This window comes from Gigantopelta aegis, chromosome 4, assembly GCF_016097555.1.
Source record: "Gigantopelta aegis isolate Gae_Host chromosome 4, Gae_host_genome, whole genome shotgun sequence".
Taxonomy (NCBI): domain Eukaryota; kingdom Metazoa; phylum Mollusca; class Gastropoda; order Neomphalida; family Peltospiridae; genus Gigantopelta; species Gigantopelta aegis.
The window spans coordinates 22,727,033-22,740,687 of record NC_054702.1 but is presented as its reverse complement, the minus strand read 5'-3'; the positions used below and the strand labels follow the sequence as shown (position 1 = coordinate 22,740,687).

The following is a 13,655-nucleotide window of genomic DNA, read 5'->3' as shown; positions in this document are numbered from 1 at the left end:
ATAGCCGATGGTTACTAATCTAGTTCTAGTGGTGTCGTTAAATAACAACAACAAAAATTAAACTTTTTTTAGTGGGAAGGTGTTTGATGGCGAATACAAAGAAAACCTATTAAGTCTGTCTTCATAGCAAAAAACAAACAAAACAAACCCCGCCCCCCAAAAACAACAACAACATATAACAAAAAACAACCACAAATAACCCCACAACCCCTCTCCAAAAACAAATCCTCAACACCCCCTTACCCCACCCCCACTCCAACAACAATAAAAAGACCCCACAACAACAACCAGAGCACGCCCACACAATGATAGCAAAAATAAAGGAATATCGGTTTAACAATACCCCAGTGTATTTTACCTCACGGCTTGGAGATATGTTAATATGGTAATCGCTTGCCCGAGAGTGAGAGTGTGAGAGAGAGAGAGAGAGAGAGAGAGAGAGAGAGAGAGAGAGAGAGAGAGAGAGAGAGAGAGAGAGAGAGAGGAGAGAGAGAGCGAGAGAGAGAGAGAGAGAGATGAGAGAGAGAGAAGGGAGAGAGGGTAGGAGAGAGAGAGTAAAAATAGAGAGAGAGAGAGAGAGAGAGAGAGAGAGAGAGAGAGAGAGAGAGAGAGAGAGAGAGAGAGAGAGAGAGAGAGAGAGAGAGAGAGAGAGAGAGAGAGAGAGAGCGAAAGAGAGAGAAAGTGAGTTTACACCACAAGACTTATTTTTCCAGTTAGAAGTTTGAGTGGGGGTTTTTGGTTTTGTTTTGTTCTTTTTTTTTTTTTTACAAATATGTACTTTCCTAGATACAGCATATCATTGCAACCTTTGACATACAAGCAATGGTTTACCGATACAAAACATGTAGTGTGTAGTTTTTTATTGATGAATCCTTATGAAGATGAACATCATGACTATTCTGGTGACATCAACAACTTTTTAGAAAACATTTATATGATGTGACAGACGTGATGGCTAGAATGTCGTGATGTGGGTTGACATCTGTAAAATGGGAAGGACAAAACATGTTTAGGTTTAAAGTAACCTAAAAACCTCATGAAATCGTACGGCCTCGCGACATTATAATTAATTTTTTTAAAAGGTTATGTGCCACGCGATAAAGCACAATTCAGTGCAGCATCACAGTGGGTTTGTTTCATTGAGAATACAGAATTGTCAGTCTAAACGACTCAACCATTAGGGCTCATCTCGGGCAGGTGTTCAGCCCACATTTTCTCAATTGGAACATCTTGGGCTGGTGTCTGAGACATCTCGAGCTGGTGTGTGAGACATCTCGGGCTGGTGTGTGAGACATCTCGGACTGGTGTGTGAGACATCTCGGGCTGGTGTCTGAGACATATTGGGATGGTGTCTGAGACATATTGGGCTGGTGTCTGAGACATCTCGGGCTGGTATCGGAGACATATTGGGCTGGTGTCTGAGATATATTGGGCTGGTGTCTGAGACATCTTGGGCTGATGTCTGAGACATCTTGGGCCGGTGTCTGAGGATCGTGTCTGAAACATCCTGGGCTGGTGTCTGAGACATATTGGACAGTTGGGACAGCTGTTACAGGGCTCTATTTATATAACAGTTTTACAGTCTAGTTGCAGACTCTATGAAGAAAGGAATTTTTTTATTTAACGACGCACTCAACACATTTTAGTTACTGTTACATGGCGTCGGACATATGGTTAAGGACCACACAGATATTGAGAGTGGATACCCGCTGTTTCCACTTCACGGGCTACTCTTTTCGATTAGCAGCAAGGGATCTTTTATATGCACCATGCCACAGACAGGATAACACACACCACGGCCTTCGATATACCAGTCGTGGTGCACTGGCTGGAGCCAGACAGTCTCTATGATGTCACACGCATGCAATGTACATTCACAGTGTGTCTGTTAGTAGCCTATAAATACAAAAAGACCCCCCCCCAAAAAAAAACACAAAAACCCCCCCCAAAACCCCCCACAAACCCCCCCAAACCCCCCCCCCAAAACCTCCCTCCAAAACCAAAACAAACAAACAAAAACAAAACAAAATAAAACAAAACAAAAAGAAAAAAACAACAAAAAAAGACCATCACCCCCAAAACAAAACCTAAAAAAACCCCAAAATAAAACAAAAACTAAAACACAAAACAAAACAAAATCAAAACAAACAACAAAAAACAGCACAACAAACAAATAGACAGAAAACCCCCCAAAAAAACCCACCCAAATCAAAAATCACAAAGAGAAAATAAACAATGAAGGGTTATGGCCAAATCATTAGATATGTGTATACGCAATAAGCTATATATCGGTCAACGACAATACGCATGGGTCCTTCTGGGAAGCGCACGAGGTGTGTATATATCGCTACATAATACTCGGACTGCAGGCAAGCCCCAAGTGAAGTGCCAGGATGGTGACGTTCACACGTGGACAATCACTAAATGTCACGATGCTGAATCCCCCGAGTCTGTAAGTTGCTCTTGTTAATATGTCGCATTAATCGAGGACGCAATCTAATTACTTTACATCTGTTGTCGCCATTGTAGAGGCGGAGCCAACACCAGTAATTCGGTCCCAAACACAATGTGTAAGAACTCGAGGACATGTGCTGTTTGCACCCTCAGTGATCTGCCAAAATTAAGTGTTTACGAAATGAGGCGCACAGCACGTAACGGGTTCTGTGGTTAGTGGCTTGGAGAATGGTTCACACATGTACTGGGCTCCAACTTCAATACACGCTCGACATATTTCAGTACCAGATACACGTATTTCAGTACCAGATGCACTTATTTTAGTACCATATTCACGTGTTTCATTACAAGATTCACGTATTTCAGTACCAGATGCACGTATTTCAGTACCAGATGCACGTGATTTCAGTACCAGATGCACGTATTTCAGTACCATATCCACGTTTTCAGTACCAGATGCATGTATTTCAGTACCAGATGCAAGTGTTTCAGTACCAGATGCACGTATTTCAGTACCATATCCACGTGTTTCAGTACCATATCCACGTGTTTCAGTACCAGATGCATGTATTTCAGTACCAGATGCACGTGTTTTAGTCCCAGATGCACGTATTTCAGTACCAGATGCACTTATTTTAGTACCATATTCACGTGTTTCATTACAAGATTCAAGTATTTCAGTACCAGATGCACGTATTTCATTACAAAATTCACGTATTTCAGTACCATATTCACGTGTTTCATTACAAGATTCACGTATTTCAGTACCAGATGCACGTGATTTCAGTACCAGATGCACGTATTTCAGTACCATATCCACGTGTTTCAGTACCAGATGCATGTATTTCAGTACCAGATGCACGTGTTTCAGTACCACATGCACGTATTTCAGTACCAGATGCACGTGTTTCAGTACCATATCCACGTATTTCAGTACCAGATGCACGTATTTCAGTACCAGATGCACGTGTTTTAGTATCAGATGCACGTATTTCAGTACCAGATGCACGTGTTTTAGTACCAGATGCACGTATTTCAGTATCAGATGCACGTATTTCAGTACCAGATGCACGTGTTTCAATACCAGTCACACGTATTTCAGAACCAGTTCCTTGTAATTCAGTACCGATTCCACATACGAAAGAATTGTTAACCCACAGGAAGATGCTCATATCGGCCCGTCTTAAGCCAAACAGGAGCATTACCATCTCACTTGCTCCGCGTATTGCAGTACTGGTCTCAAACCGGCCTCTGTGGCGTCGTGGCAGGCCATCGGTCTACAGGCTGGTAGGTACTGGGTTCGGATCCCAGTCGAGGCATGGGATTTTAAATCCAGATACCGACTCCAAACCCTGAGTGAGTGCTTCGCAAGGCTTAATGGGTAGGTGTAAACCATTTGCACCGACCAGTGATCCATAACTGGTTCAACAAAGGCCATGGATTGTGCTATCCTGGCTGTGGGAAGCGCAAATAAAAGATCCCTTGCTGCCTGTCGTAAAAGAGTAGCCTATGTGGCGACAGCGGGTTTCCTCTGAAAAACAGTGTCAGAATGACCATATGTTTGACGTCCAATAGCCGATGATAAGATAAAAAATCAATGTGCTCTAGCGGCGTCGTTAAATAAAACAAACTTTACTTTTACTGGTCTCAAATACTCCAGTACCGATACCACGTATCCCAATACAGGCTCCAAGTACAGAAGCCATAACTTCCCGTACAGGTTGCATGGTACCAAAGATGAGAGTTCGAAAGTTCGAGGTGCACCGTTAAATATTTACGGAGTAAAAACAGCTGTGGGTGTGATTGATAGTAATAAGTGACATTGATTATTTGTGCAAATACTATTATCCATTGACAATAAATAAATACGCTTTTATTTGGTATACAGTTGTTATGCAGTATATACCAGAGGTTGAAACTAATGCGGGGTACCCAAAAAAATGGAGCTGCAATGTTCAGCAAAAATTATGGTTGTTAATAAAAACATTAATTAAATCTCTTAAATGGTATGTGACTCCCTATTTTCTTGCAGGTAGATTTTATGTGAGGTGCCACACTTTTTATTGCTGTACTTCCTGGGTGTGTTGATACGCTGCTTATATCAGTTTTATTAGTAAACGTTAACATTATCGGCAATAGGAATTGATTTGGTCTATTAGAACCTACAAGTCCCAGGTATTCCAATACCGGTTTCACGTATTTCCGTACCGGTTCCACGTATTCTAGTACCAGTTTCACGTATTTCCGTACCGGTTCCACGTATTTTAGCACCGGTTTCACGTATTTCCGTACCGGTTCCACGTAATCTAGTAACGGTTTCACATATTCCAGTACCGGTTTCAAGAATTCTAGTACCGGTTTCACGTATTTCCGTACCGGTTCCACGTAATCTAGCACAGGTTTCACGTATTTCCATACCGGTTCCACGTATTTCTATACCAATTAAACGCATTCCCGTACCGTAAAAACGTATTTCAGTACTCGTATGAGACAGTTTACAACAATATGAATTTCATTCCCCAAACAATGATAATCGCACATACGAAAAAATCGCTAATCCACAGGGATATGCTCATATCGACCTGTCTGAAGCCAAACAGGAGCATCACCATATCGAAATGTCGCACTTCTTCTCTACTGGCTTGGCATTGATATAGACTTATCGTTCGACACAACAACTGCACTTTAACAAAGGATATATTCCCCGTTTTCCAGCTGATAACCATTATTATTGTTCTGAAATTCTTTTAACAATCTACTTGGGTAAAACTACATTAAGATCCAAAAGGCCCTCACACATTTACAGTTATATGGCGTCAGACATATGGTAAAGGACCACACAAATAATGAGAGAGGAAACCCGCTGTCGCCACTCGATGGGCTACTCTTTTCGATTAGCAGCAAGGGTTCTTTTATATGCACCATCCCAAAGACAGGGTATTACATACCACGGCCTTTGATATACCAGTCGTGGTGCACTGGCTGGAACGAGAAATAGCCCAATGGGCCCACCGACGGGGATCGATCCCAGACTGACCGCGCTTCGAACGAGCGCTTTACCACTGGGCTACGTCTCGCCCCTTGTTTAACGTAACCATGAAACCAGGCAATTTCTGGACCAAACTTCATATTGCTTTATAGCTAATGACGACAATGAACTCGCTCTAATTTAATAAGACATCTACGACAAGCCGTATACGTAATGGAAGCTCACTCAACAAAGATCCTTCCTTTGTTACCACACTCAGTCCACTCGCACAATGATACGCATCAGAATCAATTTTTGTAGCATTCACCGATTCCCCATTAATACTGGCCTTAACCACGTTATCCGACAAACTGATCATTGCATACAAGAAACAGACAAATTGTTGAACGAATCACCAAACTGTAAAATTTTTAGGCATTTCATAGATACGTTTTGTTCACAGTACTATCTGAGAATATCATTACCTATTTATTATTCACCTCTTGTCAGAAAGGGCGCGATTTAACTCAGTCAGGTGAGTGCTCGCTTGAGCTGTTTGCGTCGCAGGATCGAACCACCTCGGTGGATCCATTCAGCTGATTGTTTTGTGTTTTTTTCGTTCGAACCAGTGCACCACAACTGAACAAAGGCCGTGGTTTGTGCTTTCCTGTTTGCGGGAAAATGCATCTAAAAGATCCCTTGCTGCATTAGGAAAAGTCTAGCGGGTTTCCTCTGTTGACTACGAGTCATAATTACCACATGTTTGACATCCATTAGCCGATGATTAATTAAGCAATGTGCTCTAGTTGTGTCGTTATACAAAACAAATTTTTTAAACTTTGACTTGTCAGAAACGTTTGATTATCACCCCACCAACTATTTATTGCTCAAGGAAGATATTACGGTCACAAAGAAAACGTCGTATGTATAATCACGATGACACTGAAATTGAATTTCAGTTTATACCACTGGTTAAGACATATGTTTTTTAATTAGTGCAATCACTGTCTGCTGAGAATAGAAAATAACTCTGTAATCTTGTTAAACTATTTAAAATTAGCATTACATACAAGATCGCAACTTGTATAACTGTCCATCCTCCAAATACGCATTCACATGGTTATGTTGATGATTGTTTTATGATATTATATATGTTTGGTATGATTGTAAATAACTGTATGCGTATGAGCTAAAGTAAATACACTACTACGTACTACTACTTAGTACCAGCAAGAGATGCTTCCTGGGCACAGGTGTTAAATAGTTAATGGGAGAAAAAACCCGCCCACTGCCATCACAAAATGACTGTGATTATGGATTAGCAGCAAGGCAGGTGTTAGGTGCTCTAACATGAGGGCACATATCACAGCCTTGTATATACCAGTCATGGGTCACTAAAAATGACTGTGATTATGGATTAGCAGCAAGGCAGGTGTTAGGTGCTCTAACACGAGGGCACATATCACAGCCTTGTATATACCAGTCATGGGACACTAAAAATGACTGTGATTATGGATTAGCAGCAAGGCAGGTGTTAGGTGCTCTAACACGAGGGCACATATCACAGCCTTGTATACACCAGTCATGGGTCACTGAAAATGACTGTGATTATGGATTAGCAGCAAGGCAGGTTTTAGGTGCTCTAACACGAGGGCACATATCACAGCCTTGTATATACCATTCATGGGTCACTAAAAATGTCTACAGGACCTCCGACTTCTCAGACGGTCACCCATTCGCTTGGTACTAACTACTTAGAACAAGACAACTTTACTATTATGCACTCTACAGTGAATAAAAAAGGGTTAGGGAGTGAAAAGGTTAACAGAGAGTCGGTGGAGCAATTGTCTCAGCTTGAGTAATTCATTTTTTATTCGTCCAAATTACCAAATGTTTGACACCCAATAGTCGATGATTATAAATCAATGTGCTATAGTTGTGTCGTTAAACAAAACAAACTTCAATCACGCTGTCCTGGGTACACACCGCAGCTATCTGGGCTGTCTGTCCAGGACAGAGGGTTAATGAGAGAGAAATATGTGTAGTGGTCTTACACCTAACCACTGAGTCATTAAACTCGCTCTGGATGGGAGCCATTACCTACCAGGCTACCCCCCCCCCCCCCCCCGCTCTTGGCGTATCCACTTCACCACCGAGGCCGGACAAAGCTTGATATGAACAGTACTACTTATAACAGATATCACGGTTTCTTTTAAGTAAGCTACAAATTGTGCAAACGCACACGCTTCAGTTCTCAGCTATCTGGGCTGTCTATCCATGAGAGTGGGTTAATTGTTAGTTCTTAGTGAGAGAGAAGACATTGTAGTGGCCTTATGATCGAAGAGTGTCCATTAAAACTCATTGAGCCATTAAAACTCATATCTAGTTATGTGCGCTGTCTGTCCAGGACAGTGGGTTAATGATTAGTTGTTAACAGTTAGTGAGAGAGAAGTTACTGAGCTGTTAAATCTGACAAAGGTTGGAAAACGGCACCGGAATACGAATACACTACCTACCAGCCTTAAGTCCGAGACCGTTAAAGTTTGCTCTGTTTAACGACACCACTAGAACACGTTTATCTATTAGTCATAGGGTGTGAAACGTTTGGTAACTTTTTTTTACACCAAGTCTTAAAGGAAACCCCATACATTAATTTATTTTGGTTCTTAGCTTTACATAGGCGGGACATAGCCCAGTGGTAAAGCGCTCGCTTGATGCGCGGTCAGTTTAGGATCGATCCCTGTCTGTGGTCCCATTGGGCTATTTCTTATTTTTTTCCAGCCAGTGCTCCACAACTGGTGCAACAAAGGTCGTGGCATGTACTATCCTGTATGTGGGACGGTGCATAAAGAAGATCCCTTGCTGCTAATCGAAAAAAGTAGCTCATGAAGTGGCGACAGCGGGTTTCTTCTCTCTGTATTTATGTGGTCCTTAACCATATGTCTGACGCCATATAACCGTAAATAAAATGTGTTGAGTGCATCGTTAAATAAAACATTTCCTTCCTTAAGCCTTACAAGTTTAGTCTGTTTTGTCATTGTATTATTATTGATTTCAGCTTAAAAATAATCCTTCAAGAGGGAAACATGTCAGACAACGATAAGTCTTGGCATGTATTTAGAAAATAAACATCTGGATTCAAAGGCATACTGTCACGGATTTAAGGACCTTATGTCTCTAAAAATGGATAACTGAACCATGATGGAGTGAAATCCATGTCATCCCTCTCGGCAATTTTAGTTTTTGAATTATGGACCATTGCCATAATTCAATTATTTAAAAAATATATATCATTAATAAATGGAGTATGATGGTTATGAAGATGGTTGAATAAAGTACATTTAGGGACAAATCAAATTATTTTTGTTCAGGTAATACTCTGTTAGACAATTAAATAGGTCAGTGGTCTGTGACAATATGCCTTTAAAACAAAACACATTGTGTGGTGCTAGTCAAATGGTTTTTGTTTGTTTTTGTTTATTTTGTTTTGTTTTAAGATACGGATCAAGGACTCCATGACATAGTGCTACGTAACCGTTTTACCAAACCATGGTTTCTGCCAGAAAGACATTCTTGGGTATGGCGATATGGAATTGAATATTTGCTGAATGCAACCGCATTCGACAGGGGGTATGGGGTGCCTCCCAAGAAAAAAATGGGTTAGGTTTAGGGTTAGGGTTACGAAAATCATACAGTAATGATAAGAGTCCTTAAAAACAAATCTGAAAAATAATTTGGGTATGGCACAATACCCGTTTTACCATCTGGCAGAAACCCTGAAAACGTTATGGTATGTGAAAGACACACATACAAATAATTGTGTTTTATGTATGGAATTGTTTTTAACTTTCTATATCCATGGGTGACAATGTCTATCCCGAATAGGTTACCATCGTCAAAGTCATCTGATCAAGAACTAGCTAAACCTTAACTGCGGCCATTTTGCCGAAGTATGTACTACCATATTGAAAAGTTAAAGTTTGTTTTGTGTAACGACACCACTAGAGCACATTGATTTGTTAATCATTGTCTATTGGATGTCAAGAACATATGACAATTCTGACATGTTTTAAAGGAAACCCGCTACATTTGTCCAATAGCAGCATAGGATCGTTTATATGCACCATACCATAGAGAGAATAGCACACATTACCGCCTTTGATACATATGTGATAGATACTTTTTAAAATAACAGTGAATTAAAGTCACATCCTTATTACAAATTGCAAGTTCTAGCATTTCAGCTATGCATTAAAGTCACATTCTTATTAAAAATAAGGAAATTCTGGCATTCCAGCCATTTGGCTTAAGAATATTTAACGACAAAACATTGTTTGTGTTTCGGTATTAAATGTGAGTTAGAAAATACTACTTCATATACACTCTTGTTTTTCATGAATAATTTAGTTTTGTTGCTTATGTTTAGCATGTACAAATAATCCGAGCGAATAAACCATTAACATTTTTAAAATCGTATCTATACACTAGACGGAGTTGAAAGGAAGTTTTGACAATACCATCACCGCTCTCAATGGTCATTATCAGGTGTTTCGCCACTATAAGCACTACAACTTTCCAGGACCATATATCGTTCCTACATCGCCTGTAGGTGGATTTCTACTCCTAAGACAAACGACATGCTATATAAAATGGCTGAATGAAGAGGAAACACGCGGAATAAGATGAGAGACCTGTAATCGACGCCATTAGCGAATCTTAACACAAAGCGGTCCAAGTAATATTACACAGCCAGCTGTCGTAACAGATGACCTTGAATGGCTAACGACACAGGCTAAAAATAGATGTCATTCAAAAATTGTAAACAACCCAGCACAATGATGTAAGATGCACAGTGGGGTGTTACAATGCTGGTCATTTGATTAGTTTTCGGTTAAAAACAAAACGAAAACGAACACAATTTCCCGAGGCAAAACGATTTAGAAAAATATAAATATATTAAGACAATTCCACCCATTAACGAACACATTACGAAATACAACTATTTTAATTTGTTTTCTTCTATGGCACGATTTGGTTTAATTCAAAGTCCTTTAATTTAAAGCTGTAATTGAGTATAATTTAATATTTAATTAGCAAGTTACTATGTGAGGCGCCATTCTTCAGAATCTGGTTTCTATCCCCAGTCTAGATCACATAATACACATATACAATGTTAGCCGTTACGAAACTGTGGCCGTCTGTTTTGGTTTGTTAGAGCGAACAGCAAATATAGTAATCGTTATAGAAATGAGCTGTGTTCACACTTACACAAATTAAACTGGTTTAACTATACTGGTTTAGTTAAAACACTTTTGGTTAGAAATGACGAGCGTTCAAACGTGTAATAGCTATTACAGTATAAGGCGGAAGTGTAGTTATCCACACTTGCGCAAGACGTATAAGGTAGTACTAAACCAAATAACATCCGGCTGGGTCAAAGTTTGAGGTGCCCCGTACGTTTGATAGAGCAGTTAATACCACAAGTCTTGCCATTGGTGATAAATGTTAATAGCGTTTGTTATATAAAACACATTACTTTCATCTGGGCAAAAAGATTTATGCAACTTTATTCCATCTAGTACCACTGTGTCAAGTAGTCTTGTGCTTGAAACATGTATGGGATACCTGTAATAAAAAAGTACCAAAGTTTTGTGCGAAACTGGGGATGTTGTTAAACATTTAGTTATACCGACGCACCACTTTCTCCAGTTAATACTATGAGATAGGGGCTGTAGTACTCATATTTGTCGGTCATAGTTTGGTTGATATATTGTATATAGTTTTTTTAAACATAAACGTTAACATGGTCACCTATGGGATTTTATTTGGTATAGTACACCCATAAACAACCATGAACTATGAGTCTGTTAGACCGTTGCGAACGCACTTAGTGCTTTTTTTTACTGTGACGTTACTGACGTTATGAATGTGACGTTACTGACGTTATGACGGTGACGTTACAAGTTTAGCTAAAACAGTTTCCGTTTCCACTTACTAAACTCACACTAACTAAACCACATACCGAAGTGTTTTAGCTAAACCGGTTTAGCTGAACCGTTATAGTCAAAAGGTCGCGTTCACACACTTACATTTTAAACTTGTTAAGTTATACCAGTTTAGTTAAATTAGTTTAAAATGTAAGTGTGAACGCAGCTATTGACAGTGTTTACTTATAATGAAAGGATGCATTAAAGGGACAAGCCCTAGTTGTTAACCAGTACGCCGTAGTTTTTCGCTATTAAACCCATTTTCTCACAAATAAAATTGCACTTTACTTACATTTTATTATTTAAAATATACATTTCCATTCACCTGAAATTTTTTTTGGGTAATCCTGGTGTTTGTAATACCACAAAATGCATTTTTCGTATTTCTTAAAAACGCGCGTCTGAGAAAAAACCGTTGAGCAGACAAGGTCTAATCTATTTTTAGAGGAGATCTTCCCGTTTCAACGTCACAGACGTTGGTATACCACGTGACCGTTATCATTTTGGTTCGGTTTGTTTTCTCGTGCCTGGTTCGCGAAATCAACATCCGATTTGTTGTCGTTTACTTGTCGTTCATTTGTGAGGTTTTTCTTCACAGTTCGTGAACATTTTCATTAACAATAAAGTTCAGACAAGTAAGTATCTCAGTACAAAACGTTACAAACCCTTAAAACCAATAAGTCTTACAATATCTGGAGAGGAAAGAAAAGTTGGAACATGCCCAGGAGAGGTGAAAGGAACGCACCCCAAGTCTGTGTGCACTCTGGGAAATTTGTCGTGACATAGGCATTTCAGAATACTAACTTTCAAAATTATTTCAAATAATTGGGTCACGGGGATTCCCATGGTATTTATCGATATAAAACCTGCTTTTTCACTCTATTTTATAAAAACGTGGTCTAAGTGTGTTACAATTTTGTAGATTAACCAAAATTAGAATTAGGGCGTGCGACTTTAAAGTGGCTTCAGATCACAGTTACCTTCCCATTTGGTTGACCAAAATCCGGTAATATGTCCGCGCAAGTAGTCTACTGTTTGACTGCGATTATTTCATGGCAGACAGCTTTGAAGGGGCAACTATTAGACCGATGTTGACAGGGGAGAGCATGTAGTTTACAAATATGTGTAACTAGCTGACATTGAAGACTTTTTTTGTGTGATAATTCCGGCTCATGCAAAAGTAATGGGTTTTTTTTGTTGTGTAAAATGGGTGTACTGCGTCCACGTTTATTGGGTGTGTTTTGTAAAATCAATATCCCGGGGGAAAGTGCTGGACAACAATGATTGTCCTTTTCAGGATATGTTGCCCCGGTCAGGCAAAGGTGCGTAAAAAAATTCATGGGCCTACTGATATTAATAAAAACGCTATAGCCACTAACGCTATATAGAAACATATAGCGTAAATAATTGTGGTCTGTGACCAAGTGTTGGACCCTTGTGGCCACACCATCGTCACTGATACAAATTTGTGGGTTTTTTTATTAATATTTTTTATCGATAATTAACAATATGTTAGTGGATGTTTTTATATATTTTTGAATGGATATCAAAAGGGTTTCCCGCGACAATCTACTCGCATTTTATGGAAAGAAATACATTGGTCTAAAGGAAGTGTCTGTCGAACGAATCTAATCTACTGAGTGCATGCCTGACGTGACAATAAACTAGCATTCCACAGACATCGTAAAGTCCGTGTTATTACATCTAACGTGAATAACAATAACAGACAAATGTAATAAGGAAAGGAAATGTTTTATTTATGGTTATATGACGTCACGGTCAGACATATGGTTAAGGACCACACAGATATAGATATAGGAAACTCGCTGTCGCCACTTCATGGGCTACTCTTTTCGATTAGCAGCAAGGGATCTTTTATATGCACCATCCCACAGACAGGATAGCACATACCACAGTATTTGATATACCAGTCGTGGTGCACTGGCTGGAACGAAAAATAGCCCAATGGGTCCACTGACGGGAATCGATCCTAGACCGACCGCGCATCGAGTCCTGCCCCGACAAATGTAATAAGGGCACGAAAAACCGTAAAACAGGTTTTATTGTATAATCGAACTGACGAGAATAGATTCCTTCTTGCAAACGAACAAAATTATTGCAGCAGCAACATTTGGAGAAATCTTTATGTAATTTTGTCTCAGGATTTAGAATTATTTGCAAATTAACGACTGTAATGTCTTCATATGTTTTTTTCCTTTTTTCATGCAATAATAATCAGATAAGAA

General features: G+C 39.6%; 1 protein-coding gene across 1 annotated transcript in view; it reads right to left on the bottom strand.

The window, feature by feature from the left end:
• The window catches only part of LOC121369750, a 121,368-nt gene extending 115,567 nt beyond the window's left edge, over positions 1 to 5,801 (bottom strand). The window contains exons 1-2 of the mRNA XM_041494807.1: positions 5,694 to 5,801; positions 4,617 to 4,887 (exon numbers count right to left, since the gene is read on the bottom strand). Coding sequence (XP_041350741.1) covers positions 4,617 to 4,887; positions 5,694 to 5,801 — 379 coding nt within the window. The remainder of the gene's footprint in view (positions 1 to 4,616; positions 4,888 to 5,693) is intronic.
• Positions 5,802 to 13,655: the final 7,854 nt, after the last annotated feature.